Genomic DNA, 21,532 nt, shown 5'->3' on the forward strand with positions numbered 1-21,532 from the left:
TCATTCCTGAAGAAGGGCTTATGCCCGAAACGTCGATTCTCGTGTTCCCTGGATGCTGCCTGACCTGCTGCGCTTTTCCAGCAACACATTTCCAGCTCTGATCTCCAGCATCTGCAGTCCTCACTTTCTCCTCCTTGGGTAGTCTTGCAGAACAGCGACATCTAGGGGTTCAAGCACATAATTCTTCGTAGTTTGCATCACATGGAGACAGGGTGGTTAAGGAGGTGATTAACACACTTGCCTTCATTGCTCAGCCCTTTGAGTATAGGAGCTGGAACATCATGTTATGGTTGTACAGGACGTTGGTGAGACCTGTTTTGGAGTACTGTGTGCCGTTCTGGTGACCCTGTTATAGGAAGGATATTGTCAAGCTGGAGAGGATCCAGAAAAGATTTACCAGGATCTTGTCTGGAATGGAGGCTTTTGGACCTCTTTCAGTGGAGTGTAGAAAGTTGAGGGTGACCTTGTATATGAAGGGCATAGATAAGGTGAATGGCAGGTGTCTTTTCTCTCTTGTAGGAGATTGCAAGATTAGGTGACATGTTTTTAAAGGGTTAAGATAAAGATTTAATAAAGAAAACAGGGATAACTTTTTTACACAGAGAGTGTTTTGTGTGTGAATTGAACTTGCAGAGCAAGTGGTGGATGCCGGTCCAGTTACAACATTTAAAAGATATTTGGGTAAGAACATGAATAGGAAACATTTGGAGGGATATGTGCCAAGCACAGGAAGGTAAAAGCAGTTTCGTTTGGAATAATGGTCAACATGTACTGTTTGGACTGAAGGATCTGTTTCTGTACTATATGACTCTATGACTCAATGATTGAAGTGTCCAACGTTGACAAGATGCATTCCAATTTCTCACCCAACATATTTTCAGCAGATCATCTCCTCACCAACATCCATGACTTCAACAACTAAATAAAATCACCTGAGAGATGGTGAAGAGGGAAATGAAACAGAAACAGAAATTATTGGAGAATCTCAGCAGGGCTGAAAGCATCTTTGGACAGGAACGTTCTGAAGAGGGGTCACTCTTTTAATTATGTTTTCTCTCCATGGATGCTGCCAGATCTGCTGCATTTGTACAACAATTCCTGTCCTTGTTTTAGATTTTCAGCATCAGCTGTCATTTGTTTTATTGAGATGGAAATTATTGTGGTTTGGTTCTGTGATGGAGTTGCTCCTTTAACAAGGTTATGTTACCCTTGTTTTATTTTCAGTGGGGTCATAAATGCCGAGTTGCCGAGAGGTCTGGCTTTGACGGGTTTTAGTGCCACTTTGATTATAGCTAACAGATATTGCCTCAGGCAAAAAGCTTTTTAGTTTAAGAAAAAAACACGTGTACAGTGAAAGGGGAGTGACCACTTCTCCCAGCTCAGCTTTTCTCTGGTTGAGTTTGGTTTTTAGCACTCTGGCTGTTCCTTGAAAGCAGGAGGTTTGAGGCTGCTGATCCAAGAAACAGCTCCATGGAAGAAGGTGTTCCATGCTGCCATCTCTCTCTCTCTTTCTCTCTTCTATAAGACCCGATGTTTGATTTTACCCTTTGTGCCAAGGGGTATTTATGGGGATTGTTGCAGGAATTTGGAAAGTTAGGATAATCTGTTGGGTTTTTGGATAGGATAAGTTATTCTAAAATCTGTTCTCTTTTGTTTTTGCTTCATTTGGTAATCTTGCAAATAAATTCTGTCTTGTTTAAAACTAAGTGGCTTGACCAGCTGCATCCCTCCTGGAATATCCACTCTAGATTCATAGTCATAGAGTCATAGAGATATACAGCATGGACCCTGCTTAAAACAACTAGCAAAGTTAGGGTCTGGGCTACTTTTCTTGAAATGTTTAGAGGTGTTCTGGCCTGGTCCACAACAGTTCCTTCAAATTAAGAAACAAATTACTTTTAATTAGATGCAAAGAGTTGAGGTGAACTGCATTGACATAGTTAAGGTGAAGCTAGAGATGACACACACAGGAGAAAGGAATTAAATGATATGTTGATCAGTAAGATGGAAAACAATGGGAGAAGGAGCACAAGCACCAGTATGGATCTATTGGGCAGAATGGCCTGTTTCTGTGGTGTTAATACTTTGTATTCATGACAACCCTTCCAAATTAGTTCCTGAAATATTATGAATCTTCTCTCTGTTTCCAATTGACTGTCAGTGTAAGGAATGTGAAACTGATAACTCCCAATGATATCATGCTGTAATTATGAATGAATCTCACATGCAGTGACTTAACCTGGTTCTGTCGGTATTTGCTCTCCAATTCATAAAGACCTGCTGCCTGGAAAATAATCAGCGGAAGTTAATACAGCAATCATTATTGAAACAGAAAATAAAGCTACATTTCAATCAGACTTGTGATTCGGATTTTTAAGGATTGTGTAATGGGATGGCAATGCTATTGGATCTTTCTTAATTTATCATCCCATTCTAATCATGCTTGAGAGGGCAGTGGTAACCACCTACTACCTACTCAGCAGTGCACGTGGATTATGTTCAACACGACTACTGGCTTTTCACACAGGTTCTGTATGAGCCAAGCTACCTTGAACTTGAAATATCCAAGGTCTATACTCATAGGCTAGTTCTACCTAACCTAGACATCCCAGGATACAATGGCCAATCCACCTAACCTGCACACCTTTGGATAGTGGGTAGAAAACCATGCAGACACAGGGAGAATATGCAAACTCCAGACAATCAGTCACCCAAGGCTTGGATCGAATCCAGGATCCTGAAGCTGTGAGCAGCAACGCCATCCATCCTGAGAAGGGATGTTCTTGCTCCAGAGGCAGTGCAATGCGGATTTACAAGATTAATTCCAAGGATGATGGGACTGACATATGAGGAGAGGTTGAATCGGTTAGGATGATATTCGCTGGAGTTTAGAAGAATGAGGGGAGAATCACATGGAGGTCTGTAAAATCCAATCAGGAGTGGACAGGGACGATGCGGGAAGGATGTTCACAATGACCAGGAAGTCCAGAACCAGGGTCATACAGCGGTGAATCTCTGGAATTCACTGCCACCGAAGGCTGTCGAAGCCAGGTCATTTAAGACTGAGATTGATAGGTTCTTGCGCATCAAGGGGATCAAGGCTTTTGGGGAGAAAACAGGAGATTAGGGTTGAGAAACCTATCAGCCATGATTGAATGGTGGGGCAGACTCAATGGGCTGAATGGCCTAACTTCTGCTCCTATGTCTTATGGTCTTATGGTTTTACAGCCTAAGGATATGGGATGAATTATTTAGAACTCAGATGAGGAGAAATATCTTCATCCAGAGAATGAAGGGGTTGGGTCCCACACGTAGGGATCAAAGAATCTGGGGGATTAGCAGGAACAGGCGATTGAGTTGGATAATCAGCCACGATCACAATGATTGGCAGAGCACGCTCAAAGGGCTGAATGGCATCCTGCCGTTCCTATGTTTCTGCCTTAATCTGCACACTCTCTGCCCTGTCAGATGCACAGAAGAGCTCCAAAGGCACTAATTTGAAGATCAATTGACTTTTCTTCCTTCCAGGCCAATGTTTCTTGGTGAACCAATATCGAAAAAGCCAATTACCTGGTGATTTATTGCTTTGCTGTTTTGTGGGAGCTTGCTGTGTGCACATTCACTGCAGAGCTTCCTATCTTACAACAATGACTGTAGTTCTAAAATGCTTCAGTGAGGAGTGCTTTAGAAATCATGAGGTATTGAAAGGTGCAATATAAATACGATTCTCTCCTGTGAGTTTTAAAGGGTTCCCTAAACATCTCATTAATTAAATGAACAAGTTTTACTGTCACTGAATCAACTAGGATGGCTGAAGATTGGGCAGGACTGGAGGAGGTACGGTGAAATACTGTTATCATCCTCAGTAATGTTGTGTGAGAAACGTGTGACAACCAGTTTCCCAAGATGGAAGGTCTCACACATGTGAGGCACTTGAGTGAGGAATGATTTGGAGATGCCGGTGTTGGACTGGGGTGTACAAAGTTAAAGATCACACAACACCAGGTTATAGTCCAACAGGTTTAATTGGAAGCACACTAGCTTTTGGAGCGTCGCTCCTTCATCAGGTGGTAGTGGAGGGCTCAATCCTAACACACAGAATTTATAGCAAAAATTTGCAGTGTGATGTAACTGAAATTATACATTGAAAAATTGAATGCTTGAATCAATTTATTTTCTAAAGAATCAAACAAGCAGCAATTCTGACATTGAGACCAAATTTGTATCAAAGATGTGAGCTTCAATCTCGGGATAGTTCAGTCTCAGTTCCTCAGTCTTGTGTTCAGTCACTCACACACACTCAGCCATTAACTCATTGGCTGGTCTTCTGTCTTTTATTCAAATTCCATTTTTTTCTTTCGCTTTTGTAATAGAAAAAAACATATAATTCTCACTTGGCTACCGCAGGAGACTGTTTCAAAGCCAACAGGATGTGCTCGGTGTTGATGAAGAGAGCCCAGCAGGGGAAGCAGGCGATCAGGAGAATGAGAATCCCTCTTTGGAGAATCATTCCAATTCGCTTCAGATTCTTACTGCCGTACGTCTGGAAATCAGGACAAAGACTTGGTATTGTGAAGATCCCATCTGACCAACACTGTAACAATCAGGTCCCAGAGTGAAATTAGGCTCGATGGATTTAAGTTTTATTCGTGCAAATTGGTAACCATGATGATCAGCCATTGCACATGTTCACATGAGGCTGTGAGTGTACTCTTAACAAAATAACACAAGTTTATTTTATAAAAGAAAGGGTATATCTATGCATTTGGAAAGATTGGATAAACCAGAAAAAAAATGAAAATTCAACACATTTTCTTCACAGACACTCAATCCCTAGGGAAGTATCACTTCTGTATTCGTTCCTTAATTTCTTAACTCATCCAGTCAGAAATATTTCCTTTCAGCATCTATCTATACATTCATCAGATGGGATTCTCCCCATTACGCTCTCTGCCCGGGTTACAACTCCTGGGTTAATTCACTGGCTTTTCATCACTGATTTCTAAGAAATGATAGGAGTTTTTCCAGCCCTATTCTCTTCAATTGCTAAAACATTGTAAGATGGGGGTAATTCCAGCCCTACTCTCTTGAACTGCTAAAAGATTGTAAGTCTTCTTTCCCCGCTCTACAAAAAGTCAAACTGTGTTTCTGCTGGTCCAGGTTTGTTCCTCCTGAGCTGAACCTGCTTGTGTCTTCTGGCCCCTCTTTCTGCAAATCCTAAGAGCTCACTTTAGTAATGAGTTCAGCAATGAATTCAGCAGGTGACTTGTCTCATTGTTTAGCTCAAGTCATATGATTTTGTGGAATGGCTGCTTCACCCAATGCTAAACCAACCTTCCTGACTCGTAAAATAAAGTCACCTTTTACACAGAATGAAAAACCAAAAATCCCATTGACCTTACTTTATTACCAACGTTCACAAATAATAATGTATTATAGACCTTAATCACATTATTGATGGCTGTATCACATTCAAGAGCAGCCTGAGCACCACAGGGAGTGGAGTGCATTATTTCCCCCTTCAACTCTATTTTGATTTAACCCCTGCCCTCCCCTTCACTGTTTGATCACACAGCATTGCCCTTTGATGTCAAGGGCAGTGCTTGCCACTGGCCACTCGGGTGTTTCTTTTCTTCCTGGTAGTGGAAACTGAATAAAGATTCATGCACCTTGTGTCTTTCACTGGGTTACCCTTGGTACGGCATGATCTTCCCTGCACAAAACCATGTTGCCTATCACTGATAAGCCCATTCTTTTCTAAATATAAATAGACCCTATCCCTCAGTACCCTCTCCAGCAACTTCCCCACCACCGACATCAGGCTTACTGGTCTGTAGTTACCCAGAATATCCCTACTACCCTTCTTATACAGGGAGACAACATGAACAACCTTCCAGTCCTCTGGCACCTCACCTGTATTTAAGGATGCCATAAAGATATGTGTCAGGACCCCAGCTATTTCCTCTCTCGCCTCCCTCAGCAACCTGGGATAGATCCCATCTGGTCTTGGGGATTTGATCACCTTAATAACCTCTAGCCTACCCATACATCTTCCCTACTTATGCCAATGTGATCCAGACTAATCAAGCTTCTATCTCTAATCTCAAGATTCATGTCCCTCTCCTCCGTGAACACTGATGCAAAGTAATCATTCAGAATCTCACCCATTCCTTCACTCTTTTGTAAGATGGGGGTAATTCCAGCCCTAATCTCTTGAACTACTAAAACATTGTAAGTCTTCTTTCCCAGCTCTACAAAATGTCAAACTGTGTTTCTGCTGGTCCAGGTTTTTTCCTCCTGAGCTGAACCTGCTTGTATCTTCTGGCCTCTCTTTCTGCAAATCCTAAGAGCTCACTTTAGTAATGAGTTCAGCAACGAATTCAGCAGGTGACTTGTCTCATTGTTTAGCTCAAGTCACATGATTTTGTGGAATGGCTGCTTCACCCAATGCTAAACCAACCTTCGGCAGGTGGGACTAGATTGGGTTGGGGTATCTGGTCGGCATGGACAGGTTGGACCGAAGGGTATGTTTCCGTGCTGTACATTTCTATGACTCACACCTGCACACACACAACATGGGTGCTGGGGAATAAATAAGAAAAAAAAGGACTGTTGTCATGGCCAATTGGGTGTTAAAAAAAGAAAAAAATCAAGAGCAGCATGGCCTCATGGGAGTCTTTGAATCTGAGAGCCATGACGTTCTACAGTGTACCCCTTCAAACTGGCTGCTATCACAAGCTTTCACCAGGTGGCTCAGTGGTTGGCACTGCTGCCTCTTAGCCCCAGACAGCCTGGTTCAATTCTACTCTCTGGTGGCTGTCGCTACAGAGTTTGTAAATTCTCCCTGTGTCTGTGTACATTCCCTCGCACAAATCCAAAGATACACAGGTTAGTTAGGTAGATTGGCTGTGCTAAATTCCCCGTTGTGTGCAGCCTGGATGGGTTAGCCATGGGTATATAGGATTATAGGGATGGGGGATGCTCTTTGGAGGGTTTTTGTTGGCTGAATGGACTGCTTCCACACAGTAGGTGATCTATCTTTGTTTTAAGAGAGTCCAAGGGATATACTGTGGACAAGTTGAGTTACTGGTGAAGATCATACCTGAGCTGCTCGGGTTTGCTGTTCATTACTGTTTGCTCGGGATCAGACTCAATGCCAGAAGAAGGGATTCTTCATGAGGAAGACAGGGTTTTGAAAATGCCTGAGCTTGATGGACATATATACTGAGTACATTACAGAGACAATTTGTGAGATGAGCTTCAATTGTATCTGCCATTTCATCGATAATTTATCAACTTACCTGTAAATATATGCTTAACCATTGCTGATCCAAGGTCTGAAAGTATATAAAGATTTTCGAATTAACCTGTTCCACCCCCTGGAGCTGGCAGGATGTGAACCCAATCCATAGCCAAGATAGCATTTCGTGTTTACTTTGTTCGACTCTGGTAAAAGTACTTTTGTTTGTTTGAATCGTTGACCTTCATGGCTTCATTCTTTCAGTAAATAACTCAGAGTCTGTTATTCTTTCATTAAAAGAAACAGTTCCTGGACTTGACCGAGATCAGAACACGCTCAGTAAAGGTGCAGCTCATGTTTAAGTGTCATATCGCAAACTGAGCTTCATTGGGGCCAGTCTGAATATTCTGCAGGGCCATTAGAGGGTAGGATGGTTCACTGGTATGTAATTGGCTGTTTCACACAACCTCCCAACATGAACTTTGCTTCCAACCTCTTGTTTTGCAGAATCAGTTTCAGGATCATTACCTTCTCCTTCGGCAAATCACTACAGCCTCAGACCTGGCTGAGATCACATCATCAAGACTGACTAGGAATTATATTGAATACTTCCCCAGTTCATGGGCTGAAATCTGCACCCTTCCCAAGGCCAGTCATGGGGAGATGTATTCTTCTCTGTTAATGACAAAGTATTATTGACTCCATGATGAGGACATTGCTGCCTGCAGTTAGCTGACCCTCCCTGAGATATGAGTGTCACACGCTGTAGACAACCCGACAGCTATAGAGAAACCCGATATAGTTGTGATCTGTACCAAACAAATAGAAAGGGACCTTTAGCAATGTGTCACCAGTAGGCTAAAACTAACTGAAAGATAGATTCTTTTGTAAATAAATAAAACAATTGAGAATTATCTTTTATGTTTTCACTCTTCATTCTTTTCCCTATCTTTTAATCAGTGACCATCAGACATTTTGGATTTTACTGGGTCCAACCGTCTCCTGGCCGTACTACAATCTTTCCAGCTCCATAAACTGGGTGACATCGGAAAATCAGTTCTGAAGGAAAGCCGTTTCGCGCACCAAGTGTTAGCTCTGTCACTGTCTCCATGAATACCCCCAAAGCTGCTGAGTTTCTCCAGCACTCTCTGCTTTTATCTCTGAACCCTGGCACCTGCAGTATTTGGCTTTTCCTTCAGGGTTTGCAGCCACGTCTCTTCCAAATGTGCACCTTTTTGAAGTTTTGTTCTTTGATGGGATTTTTTTCATTTTAATTATTTCATTTGTTCACCTTCATTGCTCTCTATCATCTTCCTAATCTTGGATAAAATGTTTGCTCAAACATTCACAGCCTTGTCTGATTCCTCATTGACTGTCCCTGGCTCAGCCTTATCCTGCACAATTCCCAAATGAAGTCCCATCCTTTATCTATCGAACTCACCCAGGATTACAGGTATCTTCTATTCTTCCAACAATCCTCAGACAACTGCTCCCACTGCACCCTGTGATCCACACTCAGTGCCATGCACCACCACTTGCACACTCCCAATTTCCCTCACCATCGGAACTGCCACACAGTATCTCAAAGCTGTCCCAGTCCCCAGTCACATTTTATTCCTCATTCCATTTGACACTCTAACAAGAAACGGTTTTCTCTTCCATTCAGATTTTAAGGAATCAATTCAGACAGAACTTGAAACATTAGCTCTATCTCTCTCCAGATGCTGCCAAACCTACTGAGTTTCTCCAGCACTTTCTGTTTAAATACAAAACTCTCTGTTCTCTGTATCCTGACTCACACCAAGTCCTCTTCGTCCGTGTATGCTCATTCAACTTTTTTAGACCCTCACCAATCCAAGCCTTAACTTTAGACTTGTTATCTTTATTTACAAAAGCCACCAGCAACCTGAAGTTTCCTTCCTCTGCAATGGGTCCCACCTCCCCCCACAGCCTGAGTTCTTCCAATGCTGGTCGGTACTTTAAATTCCACTTCAATTAGATGACCATTGACAGCCCTGACTTCACCCTAAGTCTAACCCTAACCCTTGCCCTAACCCTAACCCTAACTCTAACCTTAACACTAACCCTAACCCTAATTGTATTCTAACAGCCTTATCCTGCACAATTCCCAAATGAAGTCCCATCCTTTATCTATCGAACTCACCCAGGATTACAGGTATCTTCTATTCTTCCAACAATCCTCAGACAACTGCTCCCACCGCATCCTGTGATCCACACTCAGTGCCATGCACCACCATTTGCACACTCCCAATTTTCCTCACCATCGGAACTGCCACACAGTATCTCAAAGCTGTCCCAGTCCCCAGTCACATTTCATTCTTCATTCCATTTAACACTCTAACAAGAAACGGTTTTCTCTTCCATTCAGATTTTAGGAATGAATTCAGACAGAACTTGAAACATTAGCTCTATCTCTCTACCAGATGCTGCCAGACCTGCTGAGTTTCTCCAGCACTTTCTATTTTAGTACAAAGCTCTCTGTTCTCTGTATCCTGACTCATACCAAGTCCTCTTCGTCCTTGATCTGTATGTTCATTGAACTACATTGGATTCTAACCCACCCAGGCCTTCAATTTAGAATTAGAATATCGAACATAGAACATTCCAGCACAGTACAGGCCCTTCAGCCCTCGATGTTGCGCCGACCTGTGGAACCAATCTGAAGCCCAGCTAACCTACACAATTCCATTCTCGTCAATATGTCTATCCAAGGACCATTTAAATGTCCTTAAAGTTGGCGAGTCTACTACGGTTGAAAGCAGTGCGTTTCACACTCCTACTACTCTCGGAGTAAAGAAACTACCTCTAACGTCTGACCTATATCTATCACCCCTCAATTTAAAGCAATGTTCCCTTGTGCTAGCCATTGTCATCCGAGGAAAAAGGCTCTCCCTGTCCACCCTATCTAACCCGCTGAATATTTTAGATGTCTCAATTAAGTTGCCTCTCAACCTTCTTCTTTCGAATGAAAACAGCCTCAAATCCCTTAGCCTTTCCTCATAAGACCTTCCCTCCATACCAGGCAACATCCTAGTTAATCTCCACTGAATCCTTTCCAAAGCTTCCACATCCTTCCTATAATGCGGTGACCAGAACTGTACACAATACTCCGAATGTGGCCGCACCAGAGTTTTATACAGCTGCAGAATGATCTCATGGTTCTAAAACTCAATCTCTCTACCAGTAAAAGCTAACACACTGTATGCCTTCTTAACAACCCTATCAACCTGGGTGGTAAATTTCAAGGAACTATGTATCTGGACACCAAGATCTCTCTACTCATCTACACTACCAAGAGTCTTAACATTAGCCCAGTACTCTGTATTCCTGTTACTCCTTCCAAAGTGAATCACCTCACTTTTCCACATTAAACTCCATTTGCCATCTCTCAGCCCAGCTCTGCAGCTTATCTATGTCCCTCTGTAACCTACAACATCCTTCGTCACTATCCACAATTCTACTGACCTTAGTGTCATTACTAACACATCCCTCTATGCCCTCGTCCAGGTCATTTATATAAATGACAAACAACAGTGGATCCAAAACAGATCCTTGCCATACTAGTAACTGAACTCTAGGATTAACATTTCCCATCAACCACCACCCTCTGTCTCCTTTCAATTAGCCTACTTCTGATCCAAACCACTAAATTACCCACAATCCCATGCCTCCATATTTTGTGCAATAGCCTACCATGGGGAACCTTATCAAATACCTTACTGAAATCCATATACACCACATCAACCGCTTTACCCTCATCCATCTGTTTGGTCACCTTCTCAAAGAACTCAATAAAGTTTGTGTTGACTATCCCTAATAAACTATTCCTTTCCAGATGATTATAAATCCTATCTCTTATAACCTTTTCCAACACTTTACCACAACTAAAGTAAGACTCGCTGTTCTATCATTACCAGGGTTATCTCTACTCCCCTTCTTGAACAAGGGAACAACATTTGTTATCCTCTAGTCTTCTGGCACTATTCACGTTGAGAAAGCTGACATGAAGATCAAAGCCAAAGGCTCAGCAATCACCTCCCTGGCTTCCCAGAGAATCCTAGGATTAATCCCATCCGGCCCAGGGAACTTATCTATTTTAAAATTTTCTAGAATTGCTAACGCCTCCTCCTTGTGAACCTTAACCCCATCTAGTCTCGTAACCAGTATCTCAATATTCTCCTCGACAACATTGTCTTTTTCTCGTGTGAATACTGACAAAAAGTATTCATTTACCACTTCCCCCATCTCCTCTGACTCCACAGACAACTTCCCACTACTATGCTTGATCAGCCCTAATCTTACTCTAGTCATTCTTTTATTCCTGATACAGCTATAGAATGCCTTAGGGTTTTCCTTGATTCCAACTGGCAATGGCTTCTCATGTCCCCTCCTGGCTCTTCTTAGCTCCCTCTTTTGGTCCTTCCTGGCTAACCTGTAACTCTCAAACACCCTAGCTGAGCTATCACATCTCATCCTAACATAGTTAAAAATCACACAATACCAGGTTATAGTCCAACAGGTTTAATTGGAAGCACACTAGCTTCCAATTAAACCTGGTGGACTATAACCTGGGGTTGTGTGATTTTTAACTTTGTACACCCCAGTCCAACACCGGCATCTCCAAATCATCCTAACATAAGCTTTCTTCTTCCTCTTGAGGAGAGATTCAACTTTCTTCATAAATCACGGCTCCTGTGCACGACAACTTCCTACCTGCCTGAGGGGTACATACTTCCCAAGGGCACACAGTATCTGGTCCTTGAATAAGCTCCATATTTCAAATTTGCTCATCCTCTGCAGTTTCCTTCCCCATTCTATGCATTCTAAATTTTGCATAATCACATCATAATTGCCTTTCTCCCAGCTATAACTCTCGCCCTGCAGGATAGACCTATCCCTTTCCATCACAAAGTTTATGGGGTGGCACGGTGGCTCAGTGGTTAGCACTGCTGCCTCACAGCACCAGGGACCCAGGTTCGATCACAGCCTCGGGTGACTGTCTGTGTGGAGTTTGCACATCCTCCCAGTATCTGTGTGGGTTTCCTCCGGGTGCTCCGGTTTCCTCCCACATTCCAAAGATGTGCAAGTTAGGTGAATTGGCCATGCTCAATTGCCCATAGTGTTAGGTGCATTAGTCAGGGGTAAGTATAGAGTAGGGGAATGGGTCAGGATGGGTTGTTCTTCAGAGGGTCAATGTGGACTTGTTGGACAGAAAGACCTGTCTCCATACGGTAGGGAATCTAATCTAAACATAACCGAATCGTGGTCACTATCACCAAAGTGCTCATCTACCTCCAAAGCTAACACCTGGCTGAGTTCATTACCCAGTACCAAATCCAGAGTGGCCTCGCCCTTTGTTGGCTGGTCTACATACTGTGTCAGGAAACCCTCCTGCACACAATGGACAGAATCTGACTCAAGTAAAGTACCAGGACCATAGTATTCCCAGTCATTATTTGGAAAGTTAAACTCCACCAGAAAAGCTATCCTGTTACTCTCACTCCTATTGAGAATCATCTTTGATGCTTATCTTTATTTTTAAATGCCACCATCAACCTGAAGTTCCCTTCCTCTGGAATGAATTCCATCATTCCGCACAGCCTGAGTTCCTCCAATTCTGGTTGGTGCTGTGAATCCCACTTAATTAACCCACCAATGACAGCCCTGTCTCCACCCTAACCCTAACCCTAATCTTAACCCAAATGCTAACATTAACCCTAACCCTAACCTTAACGCTAAAGCTAACCCTAACCCTAACTTTAATCCTAATCCTAACTTTAATCCTAATCCTAACCGTAATCCTAATCCGAACCCTAACCCTAACGCTAACCCAAACCCTAACCCAATCCTAACCCTAACCCGAACTCTAACCCTAATGCTAACACTGACCCTAACCCTAACTCTAACTCTAACTCTAACCCTAACCCTAACCCTAACCCTAACCCTAACCCTAACCCTAACTCTAACTCTAACCCTCAGGAATTTGAACCCTAAATCTCTCTTCCTTTGGGATCACTTCTGCAAAACTACTTCAATGACCAAATGTTTGGGAACCTATCCAACAGCTTCCTTCTTTGCCTTGGTGCCATCTTGTTTGTGTCTGTTAATGACCCGGTAAGGTTCCTTGGGATGTGTCGGTGTGTTAAAGCTGCTCTATAATGAAAGCTGGTGTTATTGTTGGTAACATTCCAAGACCCTCCCCAGCCGCTGAGTGCCTGATACAAGTGACCAGTGACTCCCGTGTCGGCCAAGTGACTGCCAGAGGGTGATCTCCCCATGTAGGGCATTAAGACGGAGCCCAATCTCGCCCTCACCCAATGTCCCTCACACCCATGGGACTTCCAGAATGGCTCATGGAGAATGGTGATGAGCTGGATGTTCCTGGTTTTTAGCCTGGGGGGCCACTGAAGCAGCTGCTGGGCTCCAGTTGCCCTTCCATTGAGAGCAGCAGGTAGAGACCAGACGTCTGCACAAGGAGCAGCTCATCAGCTGATAACGGCACTGAGCTTGGCACTGATAGGAAGCAATGCAATTTAATTGCTATTTTATACAGGAGATATTAGGATCAATAAATGTGCACATTCTCAACACAAAACTTACCGCTATGGCATGACTGACAGCGCCCAATGCAATTTTTCCCAAATGTCCACAGAACACAGAGCTGACAATATTTATGAGAACTGTCACCATCTGTGACAAAACCTGCAAAAGGAAAACGAATGAGAAATAACATGCACCGGTCAGTTAATTTTAATTATTAAAATAATCAATCAAATTACACTGATACTACCTCTTACTGAAAGCAATTGCCTTTTTTTCTCAACCCTAAAGGATAATGTGGTTTTCAAACGATTTCATTGAAGTTTTCAAGATTGTGCAGAAAAAGTTAAAAAGGTGATCCAGATAAACAATTCACTGTGTTTGAAGATTCAAATATTGGGAGACATAAAGTGAACTGGGCTGAATCTAACTTTCTTTGGCTCAGTTCTTACTGAGTTTCCTGGAGGGTTTCTTTCCTGACAAAGGCTCCTGATGAAGGTCTTCTGACCGAAATGTTGATTCTCCGGCTCCTCGGATGCTGCCTGACCTGCTGTGCTTTTCCAGCGCCACACCCTTGACCTGCCCCTGTCAGGCCTACGTCTAGTTCCACTGTTGTTCTTGAAAGGCCTCACAGCTCCCAGGATGCAGCGTGAGATTGACATGTTGTACAGTAAGATGTGTGTCCCCTTGACTGAGGGCTGTTGACCAGCAAGAACCAGCTACAGGGAGAGACTGAACAGGCTGGGGCTGTTTTCCCCGTGCATCGAAGGCTGAGGGGTGACCTTATAGAAGTTTATAAAATCATGAGGGACCTGGGTAGAGTGAATAGGCAAGATCTTTTCCCTGGGGTGGGCGAGTCCAAAACAAGACAGCAAACGTTTAAGGTGAGAGGGGAAAGATTTAAAAGTAACCGAAAGAATGTTTTCAGGCAAATGTAATGTTGATATAACTCCACGGTGCTCAGCAGACCCTGATAATCTGCACAATTTACAAGTGACCCATCCTCCTGTGTCGGCCAAGTGACTGCCAGAGGGTGATCTCCCATGGAGGGCATTAAGACGGAGCCCAATCTCACCCTCACCCAATGTCCCCCACACCCATGGGACTTCCAGAATGGCTCATGGAGAATGGTGATGAGCTGGAATGCCGAGCTGATGTTCCTGGTCTTTAGCCTGGGGGGGGGCACTGAAGCAGCTGCTGGGCTCCAGTTGCCCTTCCATTGAGAGCAGCAGGTAGAGACCAGACTTTTTCACAAGAAGCAGTTCATCAGCTGGTAACGGCACTGAGCTTGGCACTGATAGGAAGCAATGCAATTTCATCACTATTTTATACAGGAGATATTAGGATCAATAAATGTGCACATTCTCAACACAAAACTTACCGCTATGGCAAGACTGACAGCGCCCAATGCAATTTTTCCCAAATGTCCACAGAACATAGAGTTGACGATATTTATGAGAACTGTCACCATCTGTGACAAAACCTGCAAAAGGAAAACGAATGAGAAATAACATGCACCGGTCAGTTAATTTTGATCAAACCCTTAATTATTAAAATAATCAATCAAATTACACTGATACTACCTCATACTGAAAGCAATTGTCTTTTTTCTCAACCCTAAAGGATAATGTGGTTTTCAAACAATTTCATTGAAGTTTTCAAGATTGTGCAGAAAAAGTTAAAAAGGTGATCCAGGTAAAAAATTCACTGTGTTTGAAGATTCAAATATTGGGAGACATAAAGTGAACATAAACTGGGCTGAATCTAACTTTCTTTGGCTCAGTTCTTACTGAGTTTCCTGGAGGGTTTCTTTCCTGACAAAGGCTCCTGATGATGGTCTTCTGACCGAAATGTTGATTCTCCTGCTCCTCGGATGCTGCCTGACCTGCTGTGCTTTTCCAGCGCCACACTCTTGACTCATGAATGACCTGCCCCTGTCAGGCCTACGTCTAGTTCCCCTGTTTTTCTTGAAAGGCCTCACAGCTCCCAGGATGCAGTGTGAGATTGACATGTTGTACAGTAAGATGTGTGTCCCCTTGACTGAGGGCTGCTAACCAGCAAGAACCAGCTACAGGGAGAGACTGAACAGGCTGGGGCTGTCTTCCCCGAGCATCGGAGGCTGAGGGGTGACCTTATAGAAGTTCATAAAATCATGAGGGGCATGGATAGAGTGAATAGACACGATCTTTTCCCTGGGGTGGACGAGTCCAAAACAAGACGGCAAACGTTTAAGGTGAGAAGGGAAAAATTTAAAAGTAACCTAAAGAATGTTTTCAATCACATGGTGGTGTGTGTATGGAATGAGCTGCCAGAGCAAGTAGTGGAGGCTGGTACAATGACAACATTTAAAAGGCATCTGGATGGGTATATGAATAGGAAGGGTTTAGAGGAATAGGGGCCACGTGCGGGCAAATGGGAATAGGTCAGATTAGATTTCTCATTGGCATGGATGAGTTGGACCAAAGGATCTGTTTCTGTGCTGCACATCTCTATGACTCAATGACAGCTGCCTGATTGTAGGGTATGGCTGGGGAAGGTAGAGGAGGGTGTCTGTCTGTGTGTGCCATGTCCTTGCTGCAGCTTTGCAATTCTTAACTGGTGTGCCCTGCAATGCGTAATACCTCAAGGTATAGGAGTATCGTTCGGCCTATCAACCCTACTCTGCTATTCCATAATGGCTAATATGTTTCTCAACCGTATTCTCCTGTCTCCTCCCTGTAACCTTTGAACCCCTTACCAATCAAGAATCTATCCATCTCTGTCTTAAATACACTCAATGACACATAGTTTCTTTTCCTGAATTCAAATTTCACCATCTACTGCAGTGGGATACACACTCACATTGCCGAACGTTAGCCTAGGTCACAAGGCCAGTATGCCATTGCCTGCCCAGAATGACACACTGCCCATCAGGGAATTGAACTCCAGTCACCCAAGTGACACTAACCACTACACTAACGAGGAAGTTGCAGACCTGTAATCCCTAAGCTTCCTACAAGTGGACAGGTGTGGTGCCGTGAGGATCCAGAGGAGTTGGCAATTATCAGGATGCCAATGTCTGTGGGCAAGGCTGGGTGGAGCTGGTGCCTGTGGATGGTTAGACACTGTCATGTGGTGACCACATTGAGAGCTCTTTGAGGCCAGAGGCAAGCTGATAGTCACCCAGTTTCTTCACCAACTTTCACATCAAGAATTCTCAGTGACTAATTTGCTCGTAGTGGGTGGTTGGACAGGAGGCTGCATATTAATGGGGCAAGATGCCAAGTTAATACAGTTTTATTTATTCATTTATGCATAGGAGCTGGCAGTTGTAAGGTGTCACAGGAACATATTTCTTTTTGAATCAGTCATGGGATAAGGACGTCATTGGCTAGGCCAGCGTTTATTACCCAGAGTCAACCACATCGCTCTGGGGATGGGCTCACATGTAGAACCAGGCCAGAATAGCAGCTTCTTCCCCTCAACAACATTGGGCTTTTCCAGCCATTGGAAAACTCGGTGAAAGAAGCTCTTTGGTCTGCCCGAAACTTGTTGGTCTTCCAGAGCAAGGAGTTGACGCTGACCGAGTGCTGCAGACTGACCCATTCCAAGGTCCAGGAGCACGTGCTGAGGGACATACTAAAGCCTGGGGCAGCTGTAGACAAGGTGCAGTGGGGAAAGACCACTGTCTGAGGTCTTCCTACTGAAGGTAACAGGGGTCTGTTCAGTTATCAGACCCTCCTGGTACCTCAGATATATGCAGATATAGTCCTGCACAAGTAAGAGATGCCTTTGGTTGTTTGTTGGATAGAGTCAAACTCCAATGTTTGTTTATTTTCTTCATATTGCACAGAACCAAACTGCCTTAGTGACTACATATATATATATATATGTGTGTATACATAGAGATATTTTTATGAATGAAGTTAGAAAAGGTTTCATGATCATCGTCAGACTCTTAAGCACTGACGTTTTTGTAAAAATAAAATTCACATGCCACCATCTATAGGATTGAAACCTGATCCAGCAGATCACTACCTGGGTCTCTGGATTTATTGGTCCAGGGATAGTACCGTTACACCATCACCTGCCCATGTAAGCAGGGATATGGATCTGGGCAGGATACTCTGTGGAGAGTCAGTGTGGATTAGATGGCCTGATCCCATGCTGTAAGGATCCTATAATTCTATGAGAGTGCAGTGTATAACAATGATGGTAAAGGTCTGCTGATGCAGTGGCAGTGTCCCTACCTCTGAGTGAGGAAGGTTTGGGTTCAATATCCGTTGCTACAGAGATGTGGAATAGTACATCTTGTTATGGACCAGGCCTGGCCCCTCAAAACATTTTAAGACAGTAGCCCAGACCCTAACTTTGCTAGTTGTTTTAAGCAGGTGTATAGTGGATATTCCAGGAGTGATGCAGTTGGTCAAACCACTTACTTTTAAACAAGACAGTATTTACTTACAAGATTACCGAATGAATCATAAACAACAGCAAATAGAATACCGAACAACTTACCCCTGTCTGAAAACCCAACAGACTATCCCAAATTAATGATGTTGTTCCAAATACTTGCAACAATCCCCATAAACATCCCTTGGCACAAAAGGTAAAATCAAACACCAGAGGAGAGATGTCAGAGAGAGAGGGAGTACTAGCCTAGACCTGATTCTGTGGGTTCAGTAATCTTTCTTCAAACTACCTGCCAAAGGCAAACCAAACCAGAGAATAACTGAGCTGGGAGAACTGGCCACACCCCTTTCATTGTACAAGTGCTTTTTTTTAACTTGAAAGCCTTCTGTCTGAGGCAGTATCTGTTAGCTATTATCAACTTGGCCATAAAACCCTTCACCTCAGATTTCTCAGAGTCTGTGTCATTCTCTTAAAAAAAAACAAAGCACAGTATAACCTTGTTAAAGGAGCAGCTTTGTCACAATCTGAAAAAGTTGATTTTTTAAAAAAAATCTGTAAATAATATGGTGCCAGCAAGTGTAAACTCACCATTGGCCCAGCAAGTCTGGAAATACATTTTGCTACCTGCCAGAAGTTGGTTGGTTTCAATTCTTTTATTTTCCTCAGGAGTTCCTCTCCACAGGTTCCACACATCTGTGCAGCATTCCCAGGGATTAAATACTTTGGTTTTTCCATTCTTCTGATCCCTCACTGAAAACAAAATAAACTAGTTATTTGATTTCACTTATTTGAATACCTCCCCACCGCGCCCCCACCCCCCCCCCCCCCCCCCCCCACCCCCACCCACACCAATGTAATCTCTGTATGCATGTTTAGATCTATTTCTACACCCAGTCTTTTGATAAGGGTTTAACATCTAAAATAAAATTGTTCTTCCAGAGATCGACATTGACATTGAGGATTCAGAATCTTTGCAGGACTGTTGCGTTTAAGAAATCAAATATTAATTATAGGGTTGGGATCTTGGGGGTTAGGGTTTTGATGAAAATGTTAGCTCAGCTTATCTCTTTGAAACGCTGACTGACCTGGCAATTTGCTCTGTTTATTTCAGATTTCCACCAAGTGCAGCATTTTGCTTTTGCAAGTTTTGTAAGTTGACTGTGTACGTGTTTAAAAGTTCCATTTCAGTAGTGAACAAAACGTAGCGAATGAACAATTCTTCAATGCTGCAGTGTTGGTTGGTATCAGCTTCAGTATTATGTCTCTGGGGTGAAGGATATACCCAGTAGCCTCTGTAGCATGTGAACCCAGATGTACTTACATTATTTCTGTTGGAGTGACTTGAGGTTCAATGGTTGCTTCTGGAATAAGGTCACTGAGATTCACTTGCGTACCTTAGTATGCTTTATACTTCACTCTCAGGATACGGATTTCACTGAAACATCCATATTCGCTGCTCCTGGTCAAACCATGAGAAGCTGGTCATGAGTGTTCTTCCCCAAACCATTGCAATTGATGTGATGAAGGTTCTGTGACAGTGTTGTCTCATGGTTGGAAAGAAAGTTTGAGTTATAAGGAGAGGTTGGAAAGGCTGGGACCTTTTTTCCTGGAGTCTAGGAAGGGTGACCTTGTAGAGGTTTATAAAATCATGAGAGGCATAGATAAAATAGAGAGCCAACAGCTTTTCCCCTGGGTAGGGGAGTCTAAAACTAGAGGGCATAGCTTTAAGATGAAAGGGGAGAGATACAAAAGGGTCCAGAGGGATAATGTTACCACACAGAGGTTGTGAGTAGAACATGCTGCCAGAGGTTTTGGTGGAGGCAAGCATAGTTCCATTATTTAAGAAACATTGGACAGGTACGTGGATGGGATGGGTGTGAAGGGATATGGACCAAAGACAGACAAGTGGGATTAATGTAACTGTGAAAACTGGGCAGCATGGACATGTTGGGCTGAAGGGCCTGTTTCCATGCTGTAAGCCTCTGTGACTCTTTGTCTAAACTTAGCCCTTAAATTCGACAACTTGACAAATACATATTATCTCAAATATTACAGATACAGAAGAGTGAAGGATGAGGCGAAGTAGCTGTGAGAGACATAGAAACACAGGAAGGAAGAGCAGGAACAGATCAAACAGCCCCTCAAACTTGCTTCACCATTTTGTATAATCATAGCTGACCATCCAATCCAGGACCATGGAGCTGTGTTCTCTCCATATCCTTTGAAATCTCTCACCATAAGAGCCACACACAACTCCATCTTGAAACCATTCAATGTTTTGGCCCTAACCACTTCCTGTGGAAGTGAATTCCACAGGCTGCCCATTCTCTGGGTGGAGACATTTCTCCCCATCACAGTCCTCACTGGCTTAAGTCATGTCTTTAGACTGTGACGCCCTGGTTGTGGAAATTGGAAGGAAAAATTAGAACTTCTCTGCCTAAGCAAATATGATTGAATTAAAAATGAATTGAATTCACAGAGAAGATTTTCAAGATAAAAGGATTTTCAAGATAAAAGTGACCTTAAATAAATGCAAGCTAGACACAGACATCTTCAACACTTAAACTGCAACAATGCTGCAGTGATTATAATGAGATCAACCAGGTGAACCTCAAAGAATACTAGTTCCCTGATTTGGGCTGTAAACCTGGCCCAATCAGGGACTCCTGGCTGACAGATAGAAACAGTTAAAAATCACACAACATGAGGTTATGGTCCAACAGATCTATTTGGAGGCACTAGCTTTTGGAGCGCTGTTCCTTCATCAGGTGGCTGTGAGAGAACTGGATCAATGTCAAGGACTCTCCGTGTGTAAATAAAGGGTGACTTGGTGATGGGATACAGACCTCTGTGGAGTTATTCAAATATAAATAGTCAGATACAGTAGTACTTACACTTGATGTCACATAACCACTGCCTTGGAATTTGAAACTTACCAGTCATTTGTTAAACCTTAATCTATTTCAGTTCAATGCACAGTCTGATATATGTTTCTTAAATTGTGTCATCTGCATAATTGGACAGCCAGAAAGAAAATTAAGCAAACAACTTTCATAAGACAGGAAACATGGTAACTAATTTAGATTCCCTACAGTGTGGAAACAGGCCCTTCGACCCAACAGGTCCACACCGACCCTCCGAAGAGCAACCCACCCAGACCCATTACCCGACATTTATCCCTGACTAACGCACCTAACACTACAGGTAATTTAGCGTGGCCAATTCACCTGACCTGCACATCTTTGGACTGTGGGAGGAAACCAGAGCACCCGGAGGAAACCCACGCAGACACGGGGAGAATGTGCAAACTCCACACAGACAGTTGCCCAAGGCAGGAAT

The 21,532-nt window shown here is 43.3% G+C and overlaps 1 protein-coding gene across 1 annotated transcript in view; it reads right to left on the reverse strand.

Moving 5' to 3' along the window:
• Positions 1-18,849, reverse strand: part of LOC122563931 (multidrug and toxin extrusion protein 1-like) — a 192,997-nt gene extending 174,148 nt beyond the window's left edge. Inside the window, exons 1-2 of the mRNA XM_043718200.1 lie at positions 18,818-18,849; positions 15,183-15,284 (exon numbers count right to left, since the gene is read on the reverse strand). Of these exons, the coding sequence (XP_043574135.1) occupies positions 15,183-15,272 (90 nt within the window). The 5' untranslated portion in view covers positions 15,273-15,284; positions 18,818-18,849. The remainder of the gene's footprint in view (positions 1-15,182; positions 15,285-18,817) is intronic.
• Positions 18,850-21,532: the final 2,683 nt, after the last annotated feature.

This window comes from Chiloscyllium plagiosum, chromosome 28 (assembly GCF_004010195.1).
Source record: "Chiloscyllium plagiosum isolate BGI_BamShark_2017 chromosome 28, ASM401019v2, whole genome shotgun sequence".
Lineage (NCBI taxonomy): Eukaryota > Metazoa > Chordata > Chondrichthyes > Orectolobiformes > Hemiscylliidae > Chiloscyllium > Chiloscyllium plagiosum.